The 17,898-nt window shown below is 46.6% G+C and overlaps 1 protein-coding gene across 1 annotated transcript; it reads left to right on the top strand.

Annotated features, from left to right (window-relative positions):
* Positions 1-984: 984 nt before the first annotated feature.
* Positions 985-17,520, top strand: LOC137348615 (zinc finger protein 850-like). The gene is made up of 10 exons (XM_068013893.1): positions 985-1,234; positions 1,716-2,752; positions 3,269-3,410; positions 3,869-4,184; positions 4,909-5,045; positions 5,156-5,658; positions 5,925-6,664; positions 9,093-9,380; positions 9,596-9,901; positions 14,652-17,520. The coding sequence occupies exons 1-10, from the start codon at positions 985-987 to the stop codon at positions 15,319-15,321; spliced, it is 4,389 nt and encodes a 1,462-aa protein (XP_067869994.1). The 3' UTR covers positions 15,322-17,520.
* Positions 17,521-17,898: the final 378 nt, after the last annotated feature.

Below are 17,898 nucleotides of genomic sequence, written 5' to 3'. Positions count from 1 at the left end.
ACAGAGCGCACGCGCGATCTTGGTGACGACACACAGAGTGGGCGGTGCTTCAGGATCCCAGTGACCAGGAGAGAAAATCGTTGCACATAAGGGCTGGAGAACTGAACCCAGCCAGAGTAGAGGGAGGGAGAAAACTGGCAGTGGAGGAAAGAGATGGTGCGATGGGTTTGGATTTCAGCACAGGGAGGAGGGAGAGTGTGTGGGACGGGGATTTACAGCTTTGGGGGAAACAAGAGAAGGAAAAATGTTCCATAGAAACTAGAATTGTCTGTTCAGAATTTCTATCCTGTACTGACAGTGATGAATTTTGTAAACTCCTTTTACAGGGTATCGGAAGGGGAGAATTTGCAGACAATTTTATTCTCACTCTGCACAAAGTGAGTTTCTCACCATCTTTCCTGAAGTTGCTGGTAAGTGTCGGGGTTACTGCTTACATCCCACTGAATTGCAACAGAAATGATCTGAAATTCGTGATCTCAGTGTTGAGTCCGGAAGTCTGAAGCGCTAAATTGAAAGATGAACTGCTGTTCCTGGAGCTTCGGTTGACCTTCATTAGAACAGTGCAGGAGGCTGACGACACAGAGTGGGAGTGGAACAGAGAGTTCAGATGACAGGTGACCAGAATCTCAGGGTCATGCTTGCAAACTGAATGGAGGCGTTCCACAAAGCAGTCACCTAATCTGTGTTTGGTCTCCCGAGTGTATCGGAGACCGCATCCTGAGCAGTGAATACAGTATACTAAATTGAAGGAAGTACAATAAATGACTGTTACATCTTGAGAGAATGTTTGGGGCCTTGGACAGTGAGAAGGAAGGATTTAAAAGGGCAGATGTTAAATGTCCTGTGCTTGGATGGGAAGGGGAGGAGGTGTTGGATGTGATATAGGTTTGGACCAGGGTGGTGTGGAGGGAATGGTCCCATCAGAATGCTGAAAGGGGAGGGGAAGATGTGTTTGGTGGTGGCATCACACTGAAAGTGGGGGAAATGAGGGAGGATAATGCGTTGAATGTGGAGGCTGGTGGGGTGGAAGGTGAGGACATGATGAACCCAATCGTGCTTTTGGGAGAGGGGGAAGGGATGAGAGCAAAATTGCAGGAAATTGAGTGGAACAGGAAGGAGGAGGCCGGAGGGAGTGGGTTAATAAACCCTGGGGCAATGCGGGCTTCACACAACCTTCGCAGGCTGAGGTCCCAATATAAAACAGGGAACATTATCCGGTTTACAAACACCTGGTGTAGGCCTCAAACCCAGAATAAGAAGCTACTGGTTCCGTGTTTGCACCAAGCAGTGCAGCATCTGTGGGGCTTCTCCCAGTGACACGGCCATCCTGGGCCAGGATGCAGGAGGAGAGACTGTTGTGAATTTCTATCCTAGACTGACAGTGATCGCTATTGTAATCTCCTTTTACAGGGCATTAGAAGGGGAGGATTTAAAGACGGGAAACACAAACCAAGCAGCAAATCAAGATCTGACAGAGTCACACGATTCGTCAGGACCTGAATATCAAATGTTTGTCTGATCTTTCTGTGGGGAAAGATTTCAAACATCAGTGTGACTGGAAAAGCACCGAGACACACACACACGAGTGAGAGTGTTCCAGTGCACTGACTGTGGAAAGAGCTTTAACCAGTTACACAGCCTGAAAAATCATCACATCATTCACACCAGGGAGAAGCTGTGAACCTGTTCTATGTGTGGTCAAGGCTTCAAGTGAGCGTCCAACCTGGAGAGACACAAGGACACCCGCACCACGGAGAAACCGTGGAAATGTGGGGACTGTGGGAAGGGATTCTATTACCCATCTGAGCTGGAAACTCATCGACGCAGACACACTGGGGAGAGGCCGTTCACCTGCTCTGTGTGTGGGAAGGGATTCACTCAGTTATCCCACCTTCTGAGGCACCAACTTGTTCACATCGATAAGAGACCTTTTAAATGTGATTGTGGGAAGAGGTTTAAAAGTAAAAGTGAACTGCTGCTACACCAACGTACTCACACTGGGGAGCGGCCGTTCACCTGTTCCGTTTGTGCAAAGGGATTCACTAATCCATCCACCCTGCTAACACACCAGCGAGTTCACACTGGGGAGAAGCCATTCACCTGCTGTGTGTGTGGAAAGGGATTCACTCAGTCATCCTCTCTGCTGAAACACCAGCGAGTTCACACCGGGGAGAGGCCGTTCACCTGCTCAGTGTGTGGGAAAGGATTCACTCAGTCATCTGATCTGCTGAAACACCAGCGAGTTCACACTGATCAGAGGCCTTTTAAATGTTCTGACTGTGAGAAGAGCTTTAAAAGCAAAAATGAGCTGCTGCAACACCAGCGAGTTCACACTGGGGAGAGGCCGTTCACCTGCTCCGTGTGTGGGAAGGGATTCACTCAGTTGTCCCACCGGTTGATGCACCAACTTGTTCACACTGATCAGAGACCTTTTCACTGTACTGACTGTGAGAAGAGATTTAAGAGTAGAAATGATTTGCTGAGACACCAACACACTCACACTGGGGAGAGGCTGTTCACTTGCTCCGTGTGTGGGAAGGGATTCACTCAGTCATCCCACCTTCTGAGACACCAACTTGTTCACAGTAATCAGAGACCTTTTAACTGTTCTGACTGTGAGAAGAGATTTAAAAGTAGAAACAATCTGCTGAGACACCAATACACTCACACTGGAGAGAGGCCGTTCACCTGCTCCGTGTGTGGGAAGGGATTCAACAATTCATCAAACCTGCTGAGACACCAGCGAGTTCACAAGTGACTGTAGGGGTTGGATTCTGCTGTTATTGCTGCTGTTAATCACATCTGGGGCTGAACCATGTTCATTCTGACAGTTGGTGTTTGTTTCTGATGATAATATCTGTAACTAGGCTGGATGTGGGGACAGATCAAAAGTAAGCTAATCAGCTAACAAACTAACTGTGGAGTTGTGGAGCCAATTTCTAAAAAAATAACAAGCAGAAGCTAACAGGACAGCTGCAGATAGCTTAATAAGTAGCCTATTGTTTAATAATCAGCCTAACAGGTCAAGGAGGGGGGATGTGAAACTAATGAAATAAGATGCAAGAATAAAATGCTGAGTCGAATGAACCAATCATGCACTGATAATAGAAGTCTACAAACCACTTAGAAACAAGGGGAGGGGGTCGTTACTAGTTTTGTTTGAATAACTACAAGAAAGGCTTGCTGTAGTGAGCACATGTTCTTTTGTTTTGTTCTTTTGTTTTGCTTTTTGTTCCTCTTGTATTCTTGCAATGTAACAACCATATAGTGCAATAAAGTTCCTCAAAGTCATGGTCGGACTTCGTCTCTCTTTGTAACTGATGGGATCCAACAACTTGGCGTAGTCGGCAGGATCGCTGGAGGATTAAAGACTGAAGTCCTGGACATCGGACCTATGTCGGACCCCGGAGGTAAGGACTCCTCTTTACTTTAAAAAGTCCTTGGCCGTTGTCTAGTTTCAGTACTCCACCACGCGATCCCGAACTCTTCCGAGGCTCAAGACCCCCTTTATAGACGTCTAAATCGGCAGTATTCGATGGTAAAACACCAGCCCGGCTGAAAAGCTCCACAGCATCTGTGTAAGAAGCCCCACAGCTCGAGACCCCCTCCCCCACACAAAATTGGTACAATGACTGACGAAGGAAACCGACAGTTGCCAACCACTGTAAAAGGCGGGCGGGCCCCGCCAGACGTTTCCGAAGACAAAATTCTGGATATATTGAGCAACAGTTTAATTTGGCTAAATACTGTACTGAAATTGAACAGAAATACGGTGCCTCCAAGGGACAGTGGTCCCTGGAAGATATAAAAAGAGCTTGGGGATAAACGACCCGTTTAAAAGATAAAGAACGGACCCAATGGTCCTTAGTCGTAATGGGCCAGATCCAGCAGCGTAATGAAATTATCCAACAAGCTCAACTGTCTCAACGCAACCGCGACCTGACTAATGCGAAGGACCAACTGAAGGCGGTCTGCGAACAACTGAGAAAGGAAAAGCTTAAATTAGAAAAACTAGAAGCTGAAAAAGCAAGGTTGGAAACCGAAAATAAAGAACTTAAAAAACAAATACGAGAAGAACAGGCAACGCAACCGAAGGGACCGGGACTGCCCTGCGGACCCCGCCGACCACAACCGTCTCGCCTGTACCCGAATCTGGAGTCGTTACTAAAAGAACTACGAAAAACGTAACAGTGTGAAGCCGGTATAGAGGAAGCCGAGTCCTCCAGCGAAGCAAGTGATACTGATGGTGAGTTTCCTTTTGCACGGCTCGCCCCCCCCTTAAACAGAAGCGCGTTAAGGTCAAACAGGAAAAGAAGACTACAGACGGTAATGAGGTGATCACGTCTGAGCACAACACTTATTGGATGTATGTCCCAGCGGATCCTGAGAAAATTGATAAATGGTACAAAGAATGGCCTGACCCGAAAAAGGGGGTCAGAAGACGTGGGAACAGTTGGAGCGTCTGAAGGGAATTTACCACCTCCACCCATGGGACGGGGTATAGATTTTGACTGTGATTGTGCCCAGGTGAGTGGGGCGAAGACTGAACAGAGAGGTCCAAACTGCTTTGGGCGAGGACGAGCAACAACTAGATGCCGGATGGGCTGCGATTAGTCAGTGGCTGCGAGCGTTCTGTCCCTCAAAGACAGATTGGAATAAAATTACAGCCTGTCACCAACACGGTACCGAAGAGGTGCGGGAGTATGAAGAGAGGTTTAGATCTGCTTGGCTGGAACACTCGGGGATAACGCACATTGCTCCAGAGGATCTGGACGATACCCGTTTTGTGCCTTTGAAGTCTGCCTTTATTGCGGGGCTAAAACCAGAATTATCCAAGATGCTGAAGGTAACCTTACCAGAGTGGGAAGGCACAGGAGTAACCTACGCGCAGTTGATTGATCGATGCAGTCAGCTGGACAGGGGCATGGGAGCAAAGCTCCGAGCTCTGCAGGTGGGTTGGACGCCCAAAGGCCCTGATAAGGCGCAAGATAGGCGACCCGGGGCATACCACTACTGCGGGAAGGAAGGCCATTGGGCTAAGATATGTAGAGCGAAGGGACGGGGAAGAGGACGGCAAGGAGACAATCCGGCACCAAGACCAGGTCCCTCCCCTGAGGACAATGACCTAGAAAAATTCAAACAGTTGTCACCCCAGCAACGGAAGGAGATACTGGCGTTACTTGGTGCAGTAAAAAACTAGCGGAGCCCTCCCTCGCCATTTCGGTGCCCCTCCTGGCCCTAATACAACAACGAAGAGATGGATTGTATATAACCGCAAGGGTGGGTGATCAAGATATAGACTGCCTATTGGATACCAGGGCCAAATTAACGTGTCTACCTCAACAATACGGGAACTCTATACCGATGGACGGTAAAGTTAAGGCCGCCCACGGGGCTGGTGGCCATGGGGTGGTGATCAGGAAAACTCAGCCCATACGCATTGGTCTTGGTCCACATGAATTGATAACACCAGTCCGGATAGGTCCGGTGGACCAGGCCCTTCTGGGTATGGACGTTCTTACCCAGCTGAATTCCTCATTGCATTTTGAAGGCGGCCAGGTAACATGGTCTATCAGGAGCCTGAAGGAGGAGGAGCTGAGGGAGCACCCAATATGGGCTCGGGATAAGAACGATTGTGGGCTACTTCAAATGGAACCGGTAACGTTTACGGGATCCGCTCCGCCCTGTACCAAACAATATCCCATTAGTCCATCATCTATTGCAGGAATCTTACCCGTAATTAGACAATTAGAGGAGCGAGGCATGCTTGTTAAAACACACAGTACCTCCAACAGCCCTGTGTGGCCAATACGGAAACCAAACAGGACCTGGCAGCTTACTGTTGACTATAGAAGGGCTAACCAATGAATTGGTCAAAAGGCTCCTCTGGTCGCTGACCCCTCCACGGTATTCAATGCCCTGAGGCCGGAACACGAATGGTTCTCTGTTATCGACGTGGCCAATGGATTTTGGTCGGTGCCACTGGCGCCCGAGGTCCAACTGTGGTTCGCCTTTACCATTCAACAGCAACAGTACACCTGGACCCGACTGCTCACGACTTTGATCAGCTGTGGCGCAAAAGAGGATTTCTCACCACCGCTGGTACACCTATCCGAAATGGGAAAGAAGTCCGAGACTTGCCAGAGGCCATGCAATTACCACAAGAGGTATCCATTCTGAAATGTAAAGCCCATACGAAGGATAATACCATAGAGGCGAAGGGGAATGCCCTAGCCGACCAGGGAGCCGCCTTGCAGGGTGACTCCCCGGACGCACGGATGCAAATATGTAAACTGCATGTACCCAGTTTGGCACAAGACCTGCAAGTGATGCAGAGCGAGTGCCCCAAAGACGAAAAATGGACCTGGATAGAAGCAGGGATCAAGCTATATGAAGACGGCATCTGGAGACAAAGGGACACTGAGAGACCAGTCGTGCCACAGGCGCTGATGCCATTTTTAGCCCAACAGATTCACTCCTGGGGGCACCTGGCCCCGCAAAAGATGACGGCTCGGTTCCAGAAATGCTGGTGGGGTCGGGGGTTCAAAAAACATGCCCAGTTGGTGGCTGACCGCTGTGTGGTCTGTCAGAAAAACAATCCAGGACCCACCATGATAATGCCTCAACTAAGAGCTCCTGCACCAGCCGGCCTATTCCAGTGCTTGCAAGTCGACTAGATCACTCTCCCACCTTGCCAGGGATACACCAGCATTCTCGTCATTGTCGACAGATTTTCCAGATGGGTAGAGGCCGTCCCAGCCAGAAGAGCCACCGCCAATCACACCGCTAATGTCCTGTGTAAGGACTACATCCCCGGAGATGGACGGGGAGACGGGGGGTGGGAGGGGGGGAGACAGGGGGGGTGGGAGGGAGAGAGAGAGAGAGAGGGAGGGAGGACAGAGGGAGAGAGACATAGGGCACAGGGGAGAGAGGGGGGACAGGGATGGAGAGAGAAAGAGAGGGAGTACAGGGAGAGAGAGGACAGAGAGAGAAAGGGGGACAGGGAATGAGAGAGGGGACAGAGAGAGGGGAGGATAGGGAGAGGGGCAGAGGGGGATATAGAGAGAGGGGGCAGTGAGAGAGGGGATAGCAAGAGGGGAGACAACACAGAGACTTGTGTGATGTAAACTCATTTTAAAATGACAAAAGTCATTTAGGGAATGTCTCGATTTCTTCACTCTGGCACACATTACTTTCACCTGGGAAACAAGCTCAGTGACATGTTGGAAGTTGCTGGACTTTTACTTCTATATAAATGTCACAATTCCGCTGCTATCCATTTGGAATCATGTTGTTCCTGAAATTGTATTGAGGGGAAAACAGGCAAAAAAAAATCCAAGGAATCTCCAGAAGTCAGCATTGTAAGTTCCCCATGAATACAATAGTACAGTGTAATGGGACTAAGTGATATTGATATAAACAGGATGTTGCTGACCCATATACAATAGTTAGTAAATACAATGTAAAGGAGCGCTTTAATAAACCTTAATCTATTATGAACTGGCTACAATTCCTCACCAAAATCTATGCTGCATTTTCAGGTTTAATAACTGTCAGGGAAGACATAGTAAAAATGTATTATGTTTCAATGGCCATGTTAGAAACAGGCATTAAAACTGATTTTTTTTGCTGCAAATTGGATTAATGGACAAGTTTTACAAGTATGTCAAAGATCAATTACCGCAATGTGCATCATTTACTATCCAGTTTCAGGGAAGATAACCTGAGTGGACAATATCATTTGAAAGTTGTCTGTATCATATTATTGCATTACATTAAAAGTGCACCTTTGCTAACAGGTAAAAGATTTGGTTTGGACATAAATTGGTTAGCCAGGAGTACAATCTTACAGATAATGACTCAACAGTCTGTAACTGAATAACACATGCAGTAACAACCGCTCAGTTTTTTTGCAGAAAAGCTTTTTGTTAATAATTATCTTGTCAGAGCTGAATCAGAATCGATAGAGACAGACTGAGATATAGACAGATGTGAATTGAAGAGAATTACTTTATTGGAGGAACTGAAGGACGCTCTTTACTTGTAATTGTGTTTATCTAATTTCGTCACTAGCTTTGGTGAGTAAATGACATTTGTCCATGAGAAATTCTGTTGTTTCTGTATTTTAGAATCCAGGACCTGGTTTCACAGCCTGTCAAGATGAATAAACTAGTCTTGGCTGCCTACTGTTAATTTCTCTGTTCCTTCATGTCCCACTCTGCTTTTCTGTTTTACATGACTCTTCTGAAGTACTATCTGCTTCACCCTATAAAATTCTCCTGATTTGGAGATCACTGCCCTTTTGTTGGCTGCCCTGTCTTCAGATACATATTACAAGCAGGTGGAGAAGTTGCACAAACAGAGACCATAATTATCTTGTGAGAAATGGTCCATCTTCCTATTGCTGATTTTTCTACTGCCTCACCTCAATGACCATAATAACAATCCTCTCCTTGTGTGTCATGGTTTATTGGATGAATTTGCACTCCTGACAATGTGTGAATCCACAGAGGTCATCCGATAAGGTCTATCTACCACCCTGTGACATGATGCAGCTAGCTCTATTCTGTCAACAAAAGTAATTTGTATTGGCATATTTTGCTTGCTAGCTAGCTCATGCAGTTGTGCTACTCTCCATTGATGTTTGTATGCTTAACTACTTTATTTATAGGGAGAAATGTGTCTTCAATTGAACTGTGTTTTGATGACATTAGATTGGCTATAGACTTTATACACAGCTTATTTGGCCCATGTCCATGGCTGAGTGACTAATTTTGTCACATGTCTGTGCTGCAACATGTCGATACCTATCCCTGCTTTCAGTCGCTGCGAAAGAGTCTCCAGCACTCACACAACTCTGATCAAAGTGACACTGCAAAAGCTCCACATACAGTCCAGCACCGTGCCTGCGCACTGGGCTCCTGTAGTGTGAGTAAGGCACATTCACTTCTGTGAGGAATGATTAGACATCTCCGCAGGATGGAAGAGGGTCGCGTACCCAAGGACCTTCCCTATGGTGAGGTGGCCAGGACCAGACGACCAGCGGGCGCCTAAAGCTCTGCTTCCAGGTTGCTTGCAAATGTGACATGAAGGCCAAATGTTGACTATCAAACCTCGGAGTCACTAGCTGATGAAAGAGGGAAATGGCGACACATCCTGTGGACTGGTTTGCACGACCACGATGACCAGTTGCTGCAGCAGCTTCACAACAGATGCCAATGTCAAAAACAACAACTCACAGAGTCACTCGGCAGCTTCACCTGCAGCACTTGTGGCAGAATCTGCCTCTTAAGGATTGGTTTTCACAGCAACAGCAAAGGTGAACCAAGAGAAGACACCCCACTTCAATGGATTATTTGCTGCGAGTCCATCATCTTTCTGTAGATGGAAGGATGTCAACCAACCCGCCATTGAAAACCCCAAAGGCAGGTTCAGAGATTTCAGACATCTTTGTAAGGAGTAAATCAACATTAAAATTAAAATATACCAGCATAATATTTCACCCGAGAAGAACTGAAAATAAGTTCCACACGACCTTGCAAAAGATAAATGCTTTCTTTACAAAATAAGCAATATTGTGAAATGTCCTTTTCAGGAGTTACGTCCATCTTTCTCTGGGGCTGCGATGCTTCATTTCTCCTGGTTTAATCGCATTCGTGCAGATTTGCCCCGAACAAAGATGGCGACGATGGGGTTTCACGTTTCTGCCGGAGCGCAGCAGCTGCGCGTGCGCGAATTTTGAGCGGCGGTTGTCGGAGGAGCGCGGAGGATTTTTTTGTTTCGAGAGTTTGAGCGGGAAACGGTTAACGGTCGCCGGTGTTGCCATGGCTGTGTGGGCGGGGCTTGGTAACGGCGCGCGCCGGCACAGGTGGGCCATCGAGCTCGAGCTGAGCAACAGCGGGTGAGCGGCCAGGAGCAAGGCCGCGGAGAGAGCCTGGGGCTCGAGTGGGAGGCGGTAGCCGGCAGCCGCCGGGCTGGCCTCTCTCCTGGGGAGGACACCACTCTGACTGGGGCCACCCAAAACACTGAAACACGGGGATTTTAATGTCACAGCCTTTGAGGGGGAGGCAATGGGTGCGAGAAAACCTGGTTGATAATTACTGAGCTTGGATGGGTTTTGGTGTCTCCAGTGGGTGGGCTTCAGATTTTCCACCAGTCCCTCTGAGGAAAGGACTGGCTGCAAGTTTTTACTAATTCATTCTTGGGATGTGGGCATCGCTGGCAAAGCTGGTATTTATTACCCTGTCCCTAGTCACCCCTTGAGAAGGTGCTGGTGGTGGGCGGCCGCCTCCTTGAACCGGTTTCATACGACCGAGTGGCTCGTTCGGCCACTTCAGGGGCAGTTAATAGTCAATCATGTTAGTGTAAGACTTCAGTCACATATACAGGCCCAGACTGGGTAAGGACAGCAGGTTTCCATCGCTCGAGGGGCATTAATGAACAAATTTTACGCCAGTTGCCTAAAAGTGAGTTCCGAAGAAGGGTCACTGACCGCTGCTTCTCTTTTCACAGATGCTGCCAGACCTGAGTGGTTTCAGCATTTCTTGTTTTTATGCCTAAAAGTCTGGTCCTTTATCCCTTTGCTGTTTGTGGGATCTTGCTGTGCACAGCTTGGGCAGCCCACATTATGTAATCCATGTAACAGAACCACGACTGAGTGCTGTGTGACAGAGTGCTTAATTCTGGAATTTACTAAGTGTGGGAATTTCAAGAGTTGATCTCTTTTTAAAATTTAGTCAAGTTTGCATTTAGCATTTAAATTAACTTCTTAAATTGTAGCTTCTATCAGTCTTAGTCAATGTTAAACAAGCTGCCCGCTAGTGTCAGCTGAACAGTTAGTTGCTTAGGTAGCTAGTTAGAACTGGTTCACTAGTCAGCAGGGCCTGACTCAGGTCTCTGGAATTCTAGTTAATATAAATACAGGAGGTTTGGCTGATGCACAAAGTAAGCAGCACGAGGATCTGCTCGACTGCGAGACGAAGAGCTGAACTCGTGAATTTGCTAAGTGTGGGAATTTGATGCAGTGGGGGAGGAGGTGCTGTTCTGGTCTTTTACAGAACAAGCAGTGATCCAAGAGAGGGAGCCGGAGACAGAGAGAGCTGAAGCCCAGAGGCATCAATTAGGGAGCAGGTAGGTGATTGGTGAGTTTTAAGCTTTTTTCCTTTCTAAACTGGGGCAGTAGTTTTAACTGATACTGGGTATTGTATTACATTTGTAGGTGAACTAGTTAGTTTGTAGTTATATTAAGTAGTTTATCAGTGATATTTCCAAACTTTGAAACCTAATTAGTGAAAAAAATACATAATAAAGTTGGCAGGGCAGGTGATGTATTGCAGCTGTGGCATGTGGGAGCTGGTGGATAGCAGTGTGACCCACGGCAACCACATCTGCAGTAAGTATCTGAAGCTCAAGAAATTTCAGCGCAGAGTTGTTGAGCTAGAGTCTGGGATTCGAACACGACCATACATCAGGGAGCAGGAGAGTCACCTGGACACTTAGTCCTGCTCCTAGTTCTTATGTTCTGATAGACAGATTTTTAATTAGTAATGGGTTGAAGGGTTATGGAGAACGGGCAGGAAAGTGGACTTGAGGCCGAGATGAGATCAGCCATGATCGTATTGAATGGCGGAGCAGGCTCGAGGGGCTGAATTCCCCACTCCTGCTCCTAGTTCTTATGTTGCAGGAGATAGTAACATCCCTTAGACTAGGTACTTGGTAAGTGGCAAGTAACATTCGCACCACACAAGTACCAGGCAATGACCATCTCCAACAAGAGAGAAGATAACCATCTCCCCTTGACTTCAGTGGCAATACCATCGCTGAACCCTGACTATAAACATCCGAGGAGCTACCATTGACCAGAAACTGAACTGGACCAGCCACGGCTACAAGAGCAGATTAGAGGCCGGGCATTCTGCGGTGAGTAACTCACCCCCTGTCATCCAATACCTGTCCACCATCTACAAGGCACAAGTCAGGAGTGTGATGGAATACTCTCCACTTGCCTGGATGAGTGCAGCTCCAACAACATTCAAGCTCAACACTTACCAGGACAAAGCAGCCCGCTTGATTAACACAATTGATAGCCCAAGTCTGGATGTTGTCCACGTCTTACTGCATATGGACATGGATTGCTTCAGTAACTGAGGACTCGCGAATGGTGCTGAACATTGTGCAATCATCAGCGAACATCCCCACTTCTGACCTTAGGATGGAGGGAGTCTGGTCAGGCTCGGGTCCGATGTGGTTCTGTCGGGTTCGGGTCGGGCTTTTTTTCCCTGATCTGAGCAGGCTTTTAATATCTACCACTTCTTCAAGCAGTGAGTTCCAGGTTCCCATCACCTGGATGAAAAAATGTCTCCAAGTTCCCCTCTAATCCTTCTGCTAATTACGTTAAATTGATGATGCCTGACTATTAACCTCTCTGCTAAGGGAAAAATACATCCTTCCTATCCACTCTATCTAGGCCCCTAATAATTTTATACACCTCAATTAAATCACTTCTCAGCCTTCCTTGTTCTAAAGAAAACAACCCCAGCTTATCCAATCTTTCCCTTGTAGCTGAAATTCTCTATTCTGGTACATCTCTGTAAATCTACTCTCTCTAGTGCGATCACATCCTTCCTGTAAAGTGATCATAACTATACACCGTTCTCCATCTGCAGTTTAACTAGTGTTTTATACAGTTCTTGTATGACCTCCCTGCTCTTATAATCTGTGCCTTGACTAATAGAGGAAAGTATCCCATATGCCTTCTTAACCACCTTATCTACCTGTCTTGCTACCTTCAGGGATCTGTGGACAAGCACTCCAAGGTCCCTCTGTTCCTGTACACTTTTCAGGATCCTTCCAGTTATTGTGTATTTCCTTGCCTTGTTTGCCCTCCCCAAATGCATTACCTCACACTTCTCAGGATTGAATTCCATTTTACACTTTCTGCCCACCTGACCGGTCCATTGATAACTTGCTGTGGTCTACAGCTTTCTTCCACACTGTCAACCACATGGCCAATTTTTGTATTGTCTGCAAGCTTCTTAATCATGCACCCACACGTTAAATCAATGATATATACCAGGAAAAAAAAGCATGGCACCGAGTACTGAACCCTGTGAAACCCCACTGGAAGCAGCCTTCCAGTCACAAAAAAAACCCGTCGACCATTATTCTTTGCTTCCTGTCACTGAGCCAATTTTGGATCCAACTTGCCATTTGCCCTTGGATCCCCCGGGTTCTTACTTTTCTGTCCAGTCTGCCATCTGGGATCTTGTAGATGTAGAGAGAATGTTTCCAGTTGTGGGACAATCCAAAACCAGAGGCCATAAATACAGGATAAATGCTAATAAATACAACATGGAAATACAGAGAAATGTGTTTCTCAGAATGGTTAGAATTTGAAACTCGCTACAGCAGCAAGTGCTTGTGGCAACAAGCTGAGATACTGATTTCAAAACTGACAGCAAAGTCCCCATGTGGGTTAATCCCAAGGAATGTAAGAAATGTGTCCCAGCCGCTCTCTTCCATGGTTCAGAGCTCCTGGGCGTGGAACAGAAGGCTCCTTTACAGCTGTGTTTAAGAGTCAGGAAGAACAACAGGTGAATGCTGGAAACATGCTGTCAAATCAGAGATTGGTGTAAAACTGTGATCTGTTCCTGACTGAAAGTGAAAGGGCAGGTTTAAGTTTCCAGTCTGAAAATGACTGAGATATTATTCCATGAAGATTGAATGTGTTTGAGTGACAGTGGTCACTGTTTTAAGGCAGGCATTAACCCATTTAAAATAAACACGATTAAAATAAATTGGTTAAAGTCTGCATTAAAATTGCAGATGGAGGAGTTCACAGGAGCCTGTGGTACAATTGTATAACAGACATTTGATCTCCAGATAAAGAAGGACGTGCAGCGTGTTTCCAGGAAATAGTGGAAAGTGGAGTTGAGGCAGAAGATCAGCATGATCTTGTTGAGTGGCAGAGCAAGTTAGAGGGACCAAATGGTCTACTCCTGCTCCTATTTCTTATGTTGTCCTGGGGTCTTAGCATTCCCGGTGTGACCCTGTAGACGGAGCATGCAGTGTTCACTGGTAGGATTGACACCTTCAGTGACCGGTGGGCCCCTCAGGGTATAGACACTGGGAACAATGTTCTGGTTTAGTTGGGAAGGTTCACTTTGCTTTTTCTGGGACCTAGTTGCTGATTTTGGCCTCTGTTACTTCGATTGGCTTATACGTTGAGGAAACAAGGGGGCAAAGAATGTTCCATAGAAACTAGAATTTTTGTTCTCAATTCCTATCCTGTACTTGTTATGACTTTTGTAAACTCCTTTTACAGGGCATTGGAAGGGGAGGATTTGCAGTCGGGAAACTCAAACGAAACATCACGTCAAGATCTAAGAGTTTCTCAATTTATCAGAACCGGAAGATCATCAGCCTCTGATTGTGGAAGAATAAATGTTTGTCTGTTCTCTCTGTGGGAAAAGATTTCAAACATCAGTGTGACTGGAAAAGCACCGAGACGCACACACCCGAGTGAGAGTGTTCCAGTGCACTGACTGTGGAAAGAGCTTTAACCAATTACACAACCTGAAAAAACATCACACCATTCACAGAGGGGAGAAATCATACACATGTTCGGTGTGTAGACAAGGCCTCAACTGATTATCCAACCTGGAGAATCACAAGGACAGATGCACCATGGTGAAACCGTGGAAATGTGGGGACTGTGGGAAGGGATTCAATTACCCGTCTGAGCTGGAAATTCATCACCGCACTCACACTGGGGAAAGGCCATTCATTTGCTCCGTCTGTGGGAAGGGATTCACTCACTCTTCCACTGTTGCGACGCACCAAGTTGTTCACTCTGATAACAAACCTTTTAATTGCTCTGACTGTGAGAAGAGCTTCAAAAGCAAAAAAGATCTGCGAACACACCAATATACACACACTGGGGAGAGGCCATTCACGTGCTGTGTGTGTGGGAAGGGATTCACACGTTCATCCACCCTGGTGAAACACCAAAGAATTCACACTGGGGAGAGACCGTTCACCTGCTCCGTTTGTGGGAAGGGATTCAGTCATTCATCCAACCTTCTGACACACCAGCAAATTCACACTGGGGACAGGCCATTCACCTGCTCCGTGTGTGGGAAGGGGTTCACTCGTTCATCCCACCTGCTGACACATCAGCGAGTTCACTCTGGGGAGAGGCCATTCACCTGTTCTGAGCGTGGGAAGGGATTCACTCTGTTATCCAACTTGCTGACACCAGCGAGTTCACACGTAACTGCGGATTCTTCTGTTATTACTGTTGTTAATCACAGCCGAGACTGAACAATGTTCATTCTGAGAGCTGGGGTTGGTTTCTGATGTTAATAACCCCTATAACTGGGCTGGAGCTCAGAAAGGACAATCTGGGGGGAGGATCGTATGGCAAGAACAGAACATCAGCCTGGACACAGTCCTTCAGAGTCACACTGAGAGGGGCAAAAATGGCACTTTAGTCTTTCTCACCTCTCTTCGCGGACAGCAAAGTTCCCATGCGGGTTAATCCTGAGGTGTGTAAGAAATGTGTCCCAGCCGTGCGTTTCCATGGTTCAGAGTTCCTAGGCATGGAACAGAAGGTTCCTTTACATCTGTGTTTCGAAGAACAGGAAGAACAACAGTGAATGTGCTGTCAAATCAGAGATTGGTGCAAACCTGTGATCTGTTCCTGACTGAAAGTGAAGCGGCAGGTTTAAGTTTCAAGTCTAAAAACGACTGTGGTAATATTCTACAAAGGTTTAATGTGTGTGACAGTCCTGAGCCTACCTTTTTAAGGCAGGCTTTAACCTATTTAAAGTAACCCTGCTTAAATTGTTTAAAGTCTATATTAAAATAGCAGGTGGAGGAGTTCACAGGAGCCTGAGAACCGCTGATAGCATAATACAACAGATATGTGCTCTCCAGATAATGAAAGAGCTGTAGTGTGTTTCCAAGAATTCCTTGTTTTATTGATGTGTGCTTCCCACACACTGTCCCATTCAATCCCTTGAGAAGAGGTGAGAGTTACTGCCCTTGATATCAAGGCAGCATTTGACTGAGTATGGCATCAAGGAGCCCTAGCAAAACTGGAGTCAATGGGAATCGGGGAAAACTGTCTGCTGGTTGGAGTCATACCTAGCGCAAAGGTTGTGGCCATTGGAAGGCAATCATCTCAGTTCCAGGACATCACTGCGGGAGTTCCTCAGGGTAGTGTGTTAGGTCCAACCATCTTCAATTGCTTCATTAGTGACCTTCCTTCAATCATAAGGTCAGAAGCAGGGATGTCGCTGATGATTGCACAATGTACAGCACCGTCTGTGTAGAAATGCAGCAAGACCTGCCTGGACAATATCCAGGTTTGGGCTGATAAGTGGCAAGTAACATTCGTGCCAGGCAATGACCACCTCCAGCAAGAGAGAATCTAACCATCTTCCCATGACAATCAGTTGCTGAATCCCTCACTATCAACATCCTGGGGCTGACTATTGACCAGAAACTGAACTGGAGTAGCCATATAAATACTGTGGCTACAAGAGAAGGCCAGAGACTATGAATCCTGCAGCGAATAACTCATCTCCTGACTCCCTAAAGCCTGTCCACCATCTACAAGGCATAAGTCAGGAGTGTGATGGAATATTCTCCACTAGCCTGAATGGGTACTGCTGCAACAACACTGAAGAAGCTGACGCACAGTGGCAGCAGTGTGTACCATCTACAAGATACATTGCAGTAAAATACCAAGGCTCCTTAGACAGCACCTTCCAAACCTGTGACCTCTACAACCTAGAAAGACAAGAGCAGCAGATGCATGGGAACACCACCACCTGCAGATTTCCCTCCAAGCCACACATCATCCTGACTTAGGACGATATCACTGATTCCTTCACTGTCGCTGGGTCAAAACCTGGAACTCCCTTCCTTACAGCACCGTGGGTGTACCTACACCACATGGACTGCTGCAGTTCAAGAAGGCAGCTCACCACCACCTTCTCAAGGGCAATTAGGGATGGGCAATAAATGCTATCCTAACCAGGGATGCCCACATCTGATGAATGAATTAAAAAAAATGTTCAACAGTTGGAAATATTGCATTATACTCAGTAATCTCCCCACACTACCTGAAATACTGATAGTCCTTCCCCCCTCCTTCCAATTTCATACCGACACTCCTTCCCCCTCCCTCCAGCTTATTTCAAGAGTGCAGTCTGAGACTCGGGCCTGAAATTTCCTCTTGTCAGCACAATCTCACTTCCGCTCAAGTCTACACAATGTTTTAAGCTTTGTTACTTGTTTGTGCCCAGACTGCACGTTTCTCTGTGTGAAAATGCCGAGGAATCTCCGGGTCTGGATGTGGTGTACAGGGCAGTTCAACTACTGCTGGATACAACTGCAATATTATTGCCTTTAAAGCAATCACATTCTGTGCAACTGAGACCATTGATCTGTGTCTAATTATTTCTGTCAAGTTCCAATTACTATCTTTCAGTCCGCATGGAAGGCTACACTGTTATACACCTAATGATATCGAGAATGCTGAAACCAACATTGAGAAAAAGCACAAAGATAAAATGAGTGCAGGCTCAGTTGAATATCAGAAACATTTTCAGTATTTAATTTTGATGATTTTCAGTGTTTATTTTGACCATTTTGGGGTTTATTCAAATATATCAGTTTTTCTTTAAAAAACTCACAGGATACTTGGTGAAAAGCAGAAAACCCCAAGAATCACCTCAACCTTGTAATTCTCTTAATCACAGGCAAGGCCATCTCTGCTCACTTCCTTGTATTCCTCATCACTCACAATCTCCTTCCTTCTGTGTCCACACTGGAAAAAACACTCCCCAAGTCACTTACAACTGCTCTTTCAAACTCTGAATAGTCTCACCA

The sequence above is a fragment of the Heterodontus francisci genome, chromosome 34 (genome assembly GCF_036365525.1).
Source record: "Heterodontus francisci isolate sHetFra1 chromosome 34, sHetFra1.hap1, whole genome shotgun sequence".
Classification (NCBI taxonomy): Eukaryota; Metazoa; Chordata; class Chondrichthyes; order Heterodontiformes; family Heterodontidae; genus Heterodontus; species Heterodontus francisci.
Note: the sequence above shows the minus strand (reverse complement) of the source record. Positions and strands in the feature narration are given on the sequence as shown.